General features: G+C 38.0%; 1 protein-coding gene across 5 annotated transcripts in view; it reads left to right on the top strand.

The window, feature by feature from the left end:
- The window catches only part of LOC149534136 (Putative thiol-disulfide oxidoreductase DCC), a 291905-nt gene that overhangs the window by 217815 nt on the left and 59392 nt on the right, over positions 1-14698 (top strand). For all 5 annotated transcript variants that reach the window (XM_089805389.1, XM_089805393.1, XM_089805390.1 and 2 more), the window contains one exon: positions 8033-8079. In XM_089805389.1, the coding sequence (XP_089661515.1) occupies positions 8033-8079 (47 nt within the window). The remainder of the gene's footprint in view (positions 1-8032; positions 8080-14698) is intronic.

Raw genomic sequence — 14698 nt, 5'->3', positions numbered from 1 at the left:
TTGTGAAGCATGATACGACATTTCGAGGATAGTACCTGAAATTGGCCATTTGGTACGGCACGAGGGACGATCAAAAGGGGTACCCACATCCCCGTTTTGTACCCGGTATAGGTACAAGGGGAAAAACCAGGAAACGAGTCCCCGTGGAGCATAGGTTATTTTGAGATATAATCTGGACTAAAATACCCTAAGAGTGTCAATCTGGGACTCGTAACCTAATGAGAGTTATAACGACTATTTGCTCAAGGGATGAAGATAGTAAGACAAGAGGTTATGGGTGCAGTTTAGTTCACACAAAATTGAAAGCATTATAATGAGTTGAAGTTCACCCTCAAAGAAATCACATTCTCCCTTTAAAATGGAATGCACACACATCTAGAAAGTAAACCTATTTAGATCTAATAGGCTAGCATTAATTTACACAACATTATTATAGTTATAAGAAACCAAATACTTAGTCAATTACACACTCATAATAGAAGTCAAATCAAAGTGCTTTGAAATAATAGTAATTTGGATGGATTCACTTTGCGATAGGAAGCTTAGATGCGACAAGAGACCTGCAAGTGATGGTTGGTGTAATGGAAATTAGCGGAATTGTGATAAAGACAGGGGGTTCGATGTGGTTGTAGCAGGATGTATGAAACGCAGTAGAGAGTAATAGAAATCTGTGGAATGTCATGGATTATCTTTAAGCTAGTGGGTTCAATTTCAACATAAAATAATCGTAGTATGAATTCCAATCCATAGAGTAAATTATTACAGAGCTATAAAACATATTACTTCAGAGTAAACAATCAAATCACATTGTACATCATACAAATTATAAATCAAATCATTTCATACAATCCACTTCATACAAAGCATTGATTACTCACAAATAGGAATTACAAAACTTAAATGGAAAACAACTGAAATAGTCTCACCTGGGTTTTGAGAGGGGGCCCTTCCTCTGGTCCTTGTGATTAGAGTAAGCTTAAATTTGTCGAACTACTTCAGTGCATGAACACAAATGAATATGCAAATCAGAAATATATATATTTTTTGCAGAACTTAATTACGTTTGTATATCATATATTATATATGTTTCAAGTTAATACACACACACACACACACACACACAAGTGTTTTGAATGTTCCTTGTCCACAAAATACAGATAAAAAATGAAGAATTGGTTCCAACCGATCAACTATCTTACCAAATTAAGGTTATGGTTTCAGCCATAAGCCATAAACAAACTAAATACTATCCTCAAAATGTAAACTGATTGCATAAAAGCTACTATCAAAATGAGAATCCATCGGAATCCATATCTTCTATTTCCTTCACCAATTCTGTCCTATAGCATTCTTAGAGTTGATCTCCTGCAGTGATTAAACATGTGTCACATAATCACCAAAAACAACAAAAAGCACATTGTTTCCAACTAATAATAAATTAGGCTTATTTCATGTATTTATACTGATTAATTGGTGACTTAGGAACTAGGTGGACATGAAAAATGAAGGAAATGTAATTACAAACTAAGGAGTTTTGAACCCTTATTGATGATAATGATAATATTTGATTATTATCTTTTAATAGATTAGATTTTTATTTAATGGTAAAGCTTAAATTAATTCTCTGTATTTGTCACTTTTTTGATTTGTCTCTTAGAGACTTCACAAAATGGGTTTGAAAAAGATAAGGATTTTGGCCATAGGGCTTTGAACACATGACATGAAAAAAATCCATATGGTATGATGCAAGGGCATTACAAGATTCAAGACATTTCACAGATTAGAGATAATACATGCATGATAAATGTTTATTTATAAATGTTTTTACACGATGGATGTAATCGGTCATGTTGAGTGGTTAAAGTAAGGGGAGTTAGAAATTAGTTGTGTGAGTTAGTTATCGGGTCTATTCAGTTTTTTTTTTACAGTTATATACAATGCAAGAAATATCGAGAGGGGAGAGTATGGGATGGAAACATAGAGAAACAAGAATGAAACAATGTAATGGAGAAAGGAATAATGGAAAGAAAGAATCAAATTTTCTATTAAAGAACTTTACGAGACTGTTTGTGTTTAGAATCGATGGTGTTCGCCGATCAAGGTATCATGTTTTAATATTATTTTGTGCTTATTCACCCTTCTGCTGTGCGCTCCACATCAGATTGGTATTAGAGCACAGCAAAAGGTTTGGGAAGAAGATCTAGGATTTGGCAGGTTGAAGGCCCCTTGTTGATGCTTGGAGTAGAACTATCCTCCGAGAGTGTTCCAAGGTGGTGGCTGGATGTCTAACGAACCCTAGATTGGTTTGAGAAGATGGCTTTGACAAGAAGTGAAAGATAAATGATTAAGGTATTGAAGGAGTACTTGTATGGTGATAAAAAGGAGAGAGAAGAAAGAGAAAAAAAGAAGAAGGAAGAGGAAGCTAGGAAGCAAGAAGAAGAAAGGTACACGAATCTTAGAGAAGAGTTAGATAAGAGTATTGCAAAGTGGGAGAGGTTAGCATTGCTTTTGGAGCAAGCAGTAGATGAAGACGAAGCTGTTGATGAAGACAAGGATCAAGAAGTGGTACACATTCCATTGGAAGGGCATGGACAGTAGATGAATGCTGGTGTAGAGAGTGAGAGTGAACAATAGGAGGTTGTTGTTGAACCTTGTGAGGAAAAGGTTCTTGCAGATGAAGGAGAGTTGGTGACAAGTATGGCTGAAGAAATGATTTGCCCGGATGATGGAGATGTTGACAAAAATGATCAAGATGGAATGGACATAGTCCAAGGATTACAAGCTGAGGAGAAGACTATTAATGGCAAGGATGAAGTATTTGTTGATCACTTTGATGCTCTAGGGATATATAAATAGAAAGAAGATTAGAGTGTGGATTGGTATTTTTATGCAGATGATATGAGGTTGTCAAATGTATTTGTTCCGGGATTCAACAAAGATACCATGAAGGGTATTCCTTATAAAGTTTGGAATCAGCATGTTGTGGGGAGCGACATCAATTCAGTCTTTCTTATGGTGACAACATTGCCTTCATACAATTGGTAGACTCAGAAGAAGATCACAGCAATTCAACGGGACTTGAATTTTTCTATCCCCAAGAGTATGATGCACGGGCATCACAAGATTCAAGACATTTCACAGATTAGAGATAATACATGCATGATAAATGTTTATTTATAAATGTTTTTACAAGATGGATGTAATCGGTCATGATGAGTTGGTTAAAGTAAGGGGAGTTAGAAATTAGTTGTGTGAGTTATTTATCGGGTGTATTCAGTTTTTCTTTTACAAAGTTATATACAATGCAAGAAATACCGAGAGGGGAGAGTATGGGATGGAAACATAGAGAAACAAGAACGAAACAATGTAATAGAGAAAGGAATAATGGAAAGAAAAAATCAAATTTTCTATTAAAGAACTGTACGGGACTGTTTGTGTTTGGAATCAATGGTGTTTGCAGATCAAGGTATCATGTTTTAATATTATTTTGTGCTTATTCACCCTTCTGCTATGCGCTCCGCATCATTTTGTAAGGGAAGGCCTACATTAGTAAAATATTTCAAGGGGTTTGAAAAAGATGAGGATTTTGGCCATAGGGCTTTGAACACATGACATGAAAAAAATCCATATGGTTTTGTAAGGGAAGGCCTACATTAGTAAAATATCTCAAGGCTCTTTATAGAAAGTGCTATATAAGAAGAGATGATGAAGATTTGGGAAGATCTGATTCTAGGAGTGATGAAGGGATTGTTTGTGAATATTCTACAAGGAGGCAAGTGTAAACATTTTACAAGAAAATACTGCACAAATTTGTTGAAAATGCTAATGAGAAAGTTGACAAAGGAAAACATCAAAATGAGATGGCACAAGAAATTAATTATTAAAAGGAAGAAAGTTGCAAAGAAGAGGAAACAAAGGAAGAATTGAAATGCAAAGATACCATCAAATGTACCACCCAAGGAACCATCGTGATTTGTTCAAAATAAATATATTCTTGAAGATTTGATTATTGGGGAAATGGTGCTTGCGCTATTGCTCGAGTTCCTCTTGATTTTGCCTCTCCTTGTTGGCATTAATGTGAATGTAACCATTCTTTGCCGTGGTGACAGCAAGTCATCTCACGGTTTAGTTCCTCAAAATCCCAAGGAGTCTGTATAATGTCTCCTTCCTAACCAGTTTTCGTATGGTGGACCGTTAGCCTATTCAGTATGTTCCTACAAGCTAATGTGTTAGGATTAGGGAACTCTCAAGGATAGATTATCTAGCTTGTTGGTAGTGTCAGGTGCTTATATGAGCTCTACTAGTAATGATTTTCATAATGTCCTTTTTCAATTCAAAGTGATTTTGGTTGAATTCTCCAATTTGGTTTGCCTCAACCCATTAAGCTAATTGGAAATTTTCTCCTTGTTAGCTTTCGCATGGCCTATCTTGATGAGGACTCGATAAAACTCTTTTATATACTCCTGAACAAATCTTCCTGCTTGCTTCAACCCTTGCATTTTCTTTAACAGATCGGGCTCATAATCAATAGGAATGAATTTTCACTTTAATTTCTCCACCACTTGATCCCGGCTTGTGATTTTATCTTTTCCTCTTCTATTTTGCTCCAACTGAATATCTTGCTCTAAAACTTTGCGTGCCCTTTCAATTTGGCTTGCGCAAACTTTCTCATAGTCCATCTAGGAACTAATCTTTCTCACAGTCCATGAATTGAAACTCCTTGAATCAAGTCCATTTAGTGACTAATCTTTCTCATGGGTGGCAACCCATCAGGCACCTTATCAAATATAATATACTTACACTCATCCAACAAATCTGCAACTTTTGTAGGTACATCTTCTACCTCCTCTTTACTACATTTTGGAATCAAAGCAAAGCACGTATGCTCATGCCTCATACCTTCTAGGAACTTTCTTCCATCAACAAAAATATTTTGGCATTTCTACATACCTTTTATTTTATGTCCTTCAATGGCTTTAGCTTATATATCACTTTATCCTTCGTTAAGGAATAGGTATTCACACGGGCATCATGTACAAAACTCCTATCAAACTGCCATGGCCTTTCCAACAACATATGACATGCATCCATGGGCATGATGTGACATAGTACCTCATCTTGGTAGCTCCCAATCTTGAACTTCACTAGGCACTACTCATTAACCATGATCTTGTGGTCATCCTGCACCCAGGCAACCTGATATGGATGTGGGTGTCTCTTTCTCGAGCTTTAACTTTGTGACCATCTCCTTTGACACAAAATTGCTAGTGCTTCCACTATCAATAATCACATCACAACACTTATCTTCACAATTGCACCTAGTACGAAACAAACTCCTTTGTTCAAGTTCATTCTCTCCACTCAGCAAAATTCATCTATTATCTAGGACTTCTCCTATTTCGGCATCTTTAGAATGTGATAACTTGGAATCCTCATCCACAGGGGCAACTCGTGCAGTGCCTTTTGATTTTGCATCTGTCCTTCCTTGGCGTTGAGGGCATTCATATGCTCTATGACCCTGCTCAGCACAATGGAAACAAGTTCCACAAAAATCCCCTTCCAAGTCCTTGCCCTCTTCCTCTTCCTCTCTGATCCATGTTATTTTGATCATGGAAATGATTGAAATTGTTTCCCCTCTGATTCGAACTGTTGCTCACCTCAATACTCTTTCTATGATCTTCATTTCAGCCTCCATAAAACCATCCATTGGATCTTCCTCCACGACCTCTTCCACTTTGCCTACTTTCAAGCTTCTTGTTCAGTTTTTCTTTTACCATTAAGGAAAACTAGTGTGCCTCTTCATTATTGGTCATTCTAACCAAATTAAGGTAATGAATAATTATTTCCTCCAATTTGGGTTGCCGCAACCCATTAAGGTCACGGATAGTTTTCTCCTTGTCATCTTCTGCATGGCATGTCCTGACGAGGACTCGATAGAACTCTTATGTATATTCTTGAACGAATCTTCCCACTTGCTTCAACCCTTGCATTTTCTTCAGTAGATAGAGCTCATGATCAATGGGAAGGAATTGTCGATTTAATTTCTCAACCATCTAATCCCATTAAGTGATTTTATCTTTTCCTCTTCTAACTCCCACTGAATCTCTTGCCACCAAATTTTTGCATGACCTTTCAATTTGTCCTTTGCAAACTTGACCCTCTCAAGATCTTTGATTTCTTCATACCCAAAATATTCTTACAGATCATTGATCCAGTCAATCAACTCCTCTGGGTTAAGATTTCCAAAAATGTGGGTACTTCAATCTTGAGTCTTTTTCTGTTTCTAGAAATTTCTCTGAAAAACCTATCCTTGTCAAGATCCCTAGCCACTTGTACTGCTTGTTCAAGATCCCTAGCCACTTGTACTGCTTGTTCAACATGCCATTCTTCTTAGAATTTATCCTCACTTTCATCTTTTACCGCAATATTCGTTCCTCTACGAATCTCCACTTCCATTGCTTGCACTTGTCTCTTGAGGGATCTAAAACCCTTAGTTGTTACACTTCCAACTCTTCTGCCACAGTCCTTTTGTGGAGGCATTTTCACACTTATTGTTCAAATCCACAACTACAGTCTTGGTGCAAGCTACCTCATAGTGGGTGATCTGTCTACACACTCAGGAGTGCCTTCTTTGATACCACTTGATGAAGGGTGCTCCCCTTAATAACACAAACATGTGATAGAAATAGGGAAACATAAAAAATTTGCAAGATTTGATAATTGACTTCTTATTATCTCCAAAAGTATGGAATTACAAAATTCAGAAATAATACATGCAAAGTTACATGAGAATTTCATTACAATATTCTATAAGCCAGAGCCACCACCAACATCCCAAAACAACCCTAGACAACCCTACGAGCCTTCTTTATACAAGCAATTTTCTACCGCCCAAGAAGGTTCTAGAAATTTAGTCCTAGACCCTAAGGCCGACCAACCTTAAATTATTATTATTTTTGATATTTTATTACATTAGAGTAGGCCCTAATAACTTTCGAAACTCAAAAGAAATTTTGAAGGAATTTCATTTTCTTTGACTTCATTTAGCACAACTTTCGAAGACCATAACTCATTAACAGTTGCTATGATTGACTGTTATTACCCCGTTTTGGAAATGACACAACTTGATCTACATTACCTTACTCACACAAGCTCCAATCGGTCAAGGTTTGACCCTTTTTCAAAGCCTCCACGAATATACTGGGTATTGAAATGAATCTTTACAGGCAAGTTGATATATCTAAAATGAACCCCATGCATGAAATCAAAACATTCTATGCTCAAATGACAAACTTACTAAAAATAGTAAGCCTTCAAAAATAGTAACTCTACATTGCGATAGCTCTTATTGAAAAACAAATTAGAAATATTTTTGGGTGGTGCAAGATTGTCCTTACACCTAGGGTGCTCCAGCATCAGCACCACTTGCCATCTCCCAATCTACACTCAATCACCCTTAGAGGGGAATGTCGAAAACAATGCACTTAATGGTTTGGAGCCCATTGACAACTCCATCCTTTTGGATGTTTGGGAGAAACAAGATGATAATGACCCTCCTTTGCCAAGAGTTGCTTTAGCTACTTAGCTTTTGTTGGGCTTGGCCCATGTTTTTTTATATGTTTTTAAGGCTAGGCCTTGATGATGAGACTTATGGGTGTATCTTTCTACTATCCTTCCTTTATTCATGAATATTGTATTGTTATCTTAAAATTAATGCAAAGTTAAATAGGATATATTCATCACAAGAAAAATAACTTCAAATTTCCTTCAATGTGAAGATATCAATGCTCTCTATCTTCTTTTAGGGTTTTGTTTTCATTAATTTTATAAATTAATTCCACACAAATATGTGATTTTCTTTTTCAAGGTTGAATATTGTCTCATTTGTATATTTCTAAGTTAAAATTTCAGTTTGGCCAATTCTTACTATCTTTATGACATAATGACAATATAATTGTAAGTTGAGAAGTGTGTTTTTACCAAGCAAAATGATTGTCTTTTTCATATTTTTCTTGTGTTTTCTTAATTGCAGGACGCCCTTCTTTGCAACAAGTACTAGATGAAAGGCAACGAAAAAAGGTACTTTTCTTTCGCATCCAGGAAATATGAAGAGGCATTGCTTTTGTGCCATAATTTGCATAACTTGCAATTATATTTTTTACAAAACATGGAAAAATCATTTACATGTGAAATGTATGTGTGTCTATGTATGAAATATCACATTAACCACAACCTTTTAATGCATATTTGTAATGTCCCCATTTTTATGAGCATCAAAATTTCAGGGATTAGGCTATTATTGTGATCCTTGTAGGCTAATATGGTGGTAAGAGGGTTTTATTGGGGATTGACACTTTATGATGGGGCATAATTTCATATGATAATATTATAATAAAGTGAAAATATTATAATTTTATATTATAATAAATTGAAAATATAAGAATATCTTTTATCCCACATTGGGGAGAAAAGTAAGTGAGCTCCCACAAGGAATAAATAAAAGGGGCACGAGAGGCTCTTTTCTTATCATTTGATTATTGTCATTTACATTTGATGAGTTGTGTGGAGCCAAGGGTTTCAACATTTGCCACTAGAGAACGAAGTTCTTTTGTGTGCCTCCCTTTAAGCTAGTGAAATATACAGTGAATTTGGTATTGGGAGGACATGATACAGGTGTTCTATTCGAGCATATTGGTGAAAGATCCTTCAAGGGGCTGCAGTTGTTTGAGAAGACAAATTAATCTTCTCATTGTGTCAAATTTGTGGCCTAGGGCCATATTCGTGGAGTAAGATTGAAGGAATAAGTTGGATATTGCTACAATATCATTACTACAGTAACACCACTACAATATTGCTGCTATAGTAACATTGCTACAATATCATTGATATAGTGATGTCGCTACAATAATTTGCTATAGTAATTCGATACGGTGTTGTTGCTGGTACAAGAACTCGCTACAATAGATTCCCTTGAGCAATTTTCTAGGTTTCTATCTATTTCATTTGTATTGCATAGAGGATAGATTTGAATACTTTAGGGCATGTGTAAGAATTTAGAAATAATTTGTAATTTGATTTATATCAGAGTTTTACATCAGAATTCGTTGCCCTAATGTCTTATTGATGTAAATGCATATTTTCTCATTTGTAGTCAATGCTCTATGTTTTAAAAAAATACAAGAACATTTGTTGTTGGTTGTTTGGAGTTTTGCAAGTGTATAAATTAAAGTTTGGCATATATTGATGCAGGAGCATCCAGAGGTATAAGGGCAATCCTGTGTCGCCCAAAAAGAATGTACTTAGACATAGTTTCTGTTTCATGTGTTTTCATTTTTGGACACTCATTTGGGTTAAATAAAGGTTCCAACTCTCACAGTTCCACTATCAGTGTGTTAGAAAATTTCGAAAAAATAGGAGCATGTAATTGGGCCATCATTTTGGTGAACTAGAAGGTGTGAACTGGCCAGATGAATGTAATTGTAATTTAGAGCATTCCAGAAAAAGAATTAGGTCAAAAGGCCCCACGGTTTGAAAGTTGTTGTAGTTTTTCGGGCTTTGGAGACCTCCTAAGAATGCTTCAAAGTCAGGTTAGGGGCATTAAATGACCTCGAAAACGGCCAAAAAATGGGGGACGAGCGAAGCTGGTCCATAGGGCTATAGAGCGCTTCGAGAGCTTTCCGAAAATGTAAACAGTTCGTCAATCGGAGCTACGGTTCAAAAGTTATGCCTCCCGGAAGTTCGGTTACCGTTTCTGGATTCTTCTAGATTTGCACAGATATCTAACACGGCTTCTGGAACCTTCTATTTGGTTAGTGGATGCCTACTAGCACTTTCTAGAATGTACTCCTAGTCCTTAACCCTCCGAGGTCTATTTAAGGAGATTTCTGGCATTGTAAAAGGCAGTTCGGAGTGGAGTTTGAGAGGAGGTACTGAAAGGAGAAATTATCTCCACATTTATGCTATTGTAAGCCCTTAGGGCATGTTTTGAAGTTTATTTTCTCTATACTGAATGTACTAGCTTATTTTTCAGTTAATACAATTTTCCTTCTTCTGTTGTGTCCATTCTGTTCTTCTGTTGTGTCCCCATCAAGTGGTATCAGAGCTGGTTTTCTTGAGTGTGTAGACAGAGCGCTGACTGTGAGGCAGTTTGCACCAGGACTGTGTGGTTGTGGATTTGAGTTAAAAAGATGCCTCCATGAAGAGAGCGTGGCAGAAGGGCCAGAGCTATTAATCCTGAGGAGGTTAGAGCCCTCCAAAGGCAGGTACAAGCATTGCAAGAGGAGCTCCGTAGAGGAACAATTGTGGCCGTAGGTGATGAAAGTGAAGATGACAACGAAGAAGACGAAATTGGACCAGAAGGGGAATTTGACGGGGAAGTTCTGAATCATGCAGAGGAAAGGCTTTTTAGGGCCATTACAAAGTTTTGGAAAAGACCCACATTTGAAGTGGGTGTATTTTCAGGAAATCTGAAACCAGATGAGTTGATCGATTGGATCAATGAATTGGAAGAATACTTTGAGTATGAGGATATCAGGGACCCAGATAGGGTTAAGTTTGCAAAGGCCAAACTGAAAGGCCATGCAAAAATTTGGTGGCAAGAGGTTCGATTGGAAAGAAACAGAAGAGTAAAGGAGAAGATCACAAGATGGGATCGCATGGTGGAAAAATTGAAGAAGCAGTTCATTCCTATGGACTATGAGCTTGATTTGTTTAAGAAGATGCATGGGTTAAAGCAAGAAGGAAGATCAGTCCAAGAATATACAGAGGAATTCTACCGACTCTTGATTAGAGCGGGGCATGCAGAAGCAAATAAGGAGAAGGTTGCTCGTTGTATCAGTGGGTTGCGACCTAGCATCCAAGAGGAATTAAGTTTGGTAAAAATGACCAGCATTGAAGAGGCATACCAGTTTGCCCTACGAGTTGAAGCGAAGCTGAATAAAAGGTTTGAAGGAAGACAAAGAGGGTGCGGTCAAGGAGGAAGGGGAAGCGGTAGATCATCTGGAGGCCGCAATGAAACCCAAAAGAAAAATGAAGATGTGGGTACTAGCAGGAACCAGAGGAATGAGGGTTTCAACCGCTCCCATGATCAAGACTTTGGAAATCAGAGAGGAAGAGGTAGAGGACGTGGACAAGGAAGAGGAGGCTTCTGTGGTACCTGTTTCCATTGCAATGAAGAAGGTCATCGTGCCTTTGAATGCCCTCAACGACAAGGAAGGACAGATAGGAGAGCTGAGGGCCAAGCTAGGGTTGCTCATGTGGATGAAGATGCACAATCATCACATTCAGAGGATGTAGAAAGAGGAGAGACCTTGGTAAATGAAAGAGTCCTACTAAGTGGTGAGATTGAACCAGGACAACGGAGGAGTTTGTTCCGTACCAGATGCAAGTGTGAGGATAAATGTTGTGACGTGATCATTGATGGTGGTAGCACTAATAACTTGGTATTAGAAGAGATGGTCTCTAAGCTGAAGCTCAAGAGGGAGAAACATCCCCAGCCCTATCGGATTGCTTGGGTAAAAGATGATCATAAGGTCCTGGTAAGTGAACAATGTTTAGTGAAATTTAAAATTGGGAGTTACCATGATGAAGTTCTCTGTGATGTTATTTCGATGGATGTTTTCCATCTATTGTTGGGTAGACCATGGCAGTTTGATAGACATGCAGTACATGATGGACATGCAAACACATACTCTCTGACAAAGGATGGAGTTCGCCACAAATTGAAGCCCATGAAAAAGGAAGGTGAAAAGGTATGTAGCAGTGCTAGGATTTTTCTTGTTGATGAAAGGAAGTTTTTAGATGGCATGAAACATCAGCATATGTGCTATGCTTTGATTCCTACGAAAGATAAAGAAGGTAGTAGTGAAATACCACTTTAAGTTTCAGATTTACTAGGGGAATTTGGAGATACTATCTCTGATAATGTTCCAGATGGATTGCCACCAGTAAGGCAAAATCAGTGATCAGATAGATCTGATTCCAGGAGCTAGTTTGCCTAACAAGACTGCTCATAGGATGACTCCTGCTGAAACAGAGGAGCTAAATAGACAGGTTCAGGAGCTGTTGAGGAAGGGCTTGATTCGAGAGAGCCTGAGTCCATGTGCAGTACCTGCAGTACTCGCACCAAAGAAGGATGGAGAGTGGAGGATGTGTACAGATTCTCTAGCTATAAATAGGATAACCATCAAGTACCGGTTTCCTTTGCCAAGGATGGATGATCTTATGGACTGCTTGAGTGGAGCTCAGTACTTCACAAAGATAGATCTCAAGAGTGGCTATCATCAGATACAGATTCGAGAAGGAGATGAGTGGAAAACAGCCTTCAAGACCAAGGAGGGTCTTTATGAGTGGTTAGTCATGCCCTTTGGATTGACGAATGCCCCAAGCACCTTCATGCGGCTCATGAATGAGGTACTTAAGAAATTCTTGAAAAAATTTGTTATTGTTTATTTGGATGATATTTTAATTTTCAGCAAGACTTTGGAAGAACATTTATTGCATATTCGTAGTGTCCTTGAAAGGCTAAGGGAAGAGAAACTGTTAATTAATCTGAAAAAGTGTATCTTTGCAAAAAGGGAGTTAGTCTATTTGGGGTTTGTTATATCACCTGAAGGTCTCAAAATGGATCTGGAGAAGGTAAAAGCCATCTTGGAATGGCCTACTCCAAGGTCTGCTACTGAGGTAAGATCATTTCATGGTCTGGTTAGTTTTTACAGGAAGTTTATTAAGAATTTCAGTGGCATATGTGCACCCCTAACTGATACAATAAGAGGGGATAGAAAAGAGTTCAAATGGACTGCAGCAGCTGCGAGAAGTTTTGAATTGTTGAAGAAGAAGGTAACAGAACAACCTGTGTTGGCACTTCCAGATTTTAGAAAGGTTTTCCAGGTGGATTGTGATGCCAGTGGCAGCGCTATTGGGGCTGTATTAAGCCAAGAAGGTAAGCCTATTGCATATTTTAGTGAAAAATTGAATGATGCAAAGAAGAAGTATTTTGTTTATGATCAAGAGTTCTATGCAATAGTTCTGGCCTTAAAGAAATGGAGGCATTATTTATTGCCAAAGGAATTTCTTTTGTATACTGACCATCAAGCATTACAGTACCTAAATAGCCAAGGTAAATTGAATCAGAGGCATATGAAGTGGGTAGAGTTCTTGCAGAGTTATACATTTGTGTTGAAGCATAGAAGTGGAAAATCTAACAGGATTGCAGATGCACTAAGTAGGAGACAGTTGTTGCTTATAGTAATGCAGGTTGAAGTAGTTGGGTTTGATGAACTCAAGAATTTGTACCCCGAGAATCCTGATTTTGCTGAAGCATGGAAAGCTTGTAAAGAACCTGTTGCTGTAGATAGAACCAAGTGGTTAGACTATTTGACTCAGGATGGCATGTTGTTCAAGGGTAGTCAATTGTGCATTCCAAGGAGTTCCATGAGGGAAAATCTGATTAAAGAGAAACACAGTGGAGGGATGGCAAGACATTTTGGTCGAGATAAGACCATTGCCATTCTTAGAGAACATTATTTTTGGCCTCAAATTTCACAGAATGTGAAGAAGTTTGTACAGAGTTGCCAGGTTTGTCAAGTTGCCAAGGGGTTTAGTCACAATATTGGCCTATATCAGCCATTGCCTGTTACATCAAGGCCATGGGAGGACATAAGTATGGATTTTGTTCTTGGATTGCCAAGGACACAAAGGGGTAATGACTCAGTATTCGTGGTGGTTGATAGGTTCTCCAAAATGGCACATTTCATTCTTTGCCACAAAATTCATGATGTTGTCCATATTGCAGACTTGTTTTTCAAAGAGGTGATAAGACTACATGGTCTTCCAAGGAGTATAGTTTCTGACAGAGATACTAAATTTGTGGGGTATTTCTGGAGGACATTGTGGAAAAAGTTAACCGACTTGAAATTCAGTTCCACGCATCACCCACAAACTGATGGCCAAACATAAGTGGTAAATAGAAGTCTGGGCAATTTGCTGAGATGTTTAGTTGGGGGGATAAGCCCAAGGGATGGGATTTGATTCTACCACAAGCAGAGTGTGCTTACAATAACTCTATAAATAGGAGTACTGGAAAATCACCATTCCAAATTGTATATGGGAATAGCCCAAGGACTGCACCAGAATTGAGGAAGATAGAGCAAGGGGAGAGGACAAGTGCTGAAGCGGAAGAATTTGCTGAACATATCAAGCGTCTACATGAGGAGGTTCAGGCACACATTACCAAGATGAATCAAGAGTATAAAGCTAGGGCTGATCAAAGGAGAAGACATAAGGAATTCCATGTAGGGGATCTAGTCATGGTGCACTTACGAAAAGAAAGATTTCTAGCCGGTATTTACAACAAGCTGAAAATGAAGAAATTTTGCCCCTGCAAAATTTTGAAAAAACATGACTCAGGAAATGCATATGAAGTGGAGCTGCCAGATGGTATTCACATTTCTCCCATTTTCAACATTGCAGATTTAACAGAGTATCATGATGATGGTGCAAATGAGGAGCTGGTGTTAGAGCCATGTCCAATTCCTGCTTCTAAGGAGGAGATAGAAGACATTTTGGATCATCGTGTGGGTAGGAGTACTAGAAACAGGCAGTATGAAAAGTATTTGGTCAAATGGAAAGGACGACGGATCGAGGACTCAACTTGGATTTCAGTAGCTAAGGTTTCCCATTTGGGATTTCCTCTACCATT

Source organism: Cupressus sempervirens, chromosome 10 (assembly GCF_028749045.1).
Source record: "Cupressus sempervirens isolate cs-2001-9-10 chromosome 10, ASM2874904v1, whole genome shotgun sequence".
Taxonomy (NCBI): Eukaryota; Viridiplantae; Streptophyta; class Pinopsida; order Cupressales; family Cupressaceae; genus Cupressus; species Cupressus sempervirens.
The sequence above is the reverse complement of the archived record's forward strand: the minus strand, read 5'-3'. Positions and strand labels throughout refer to the sequence as shown.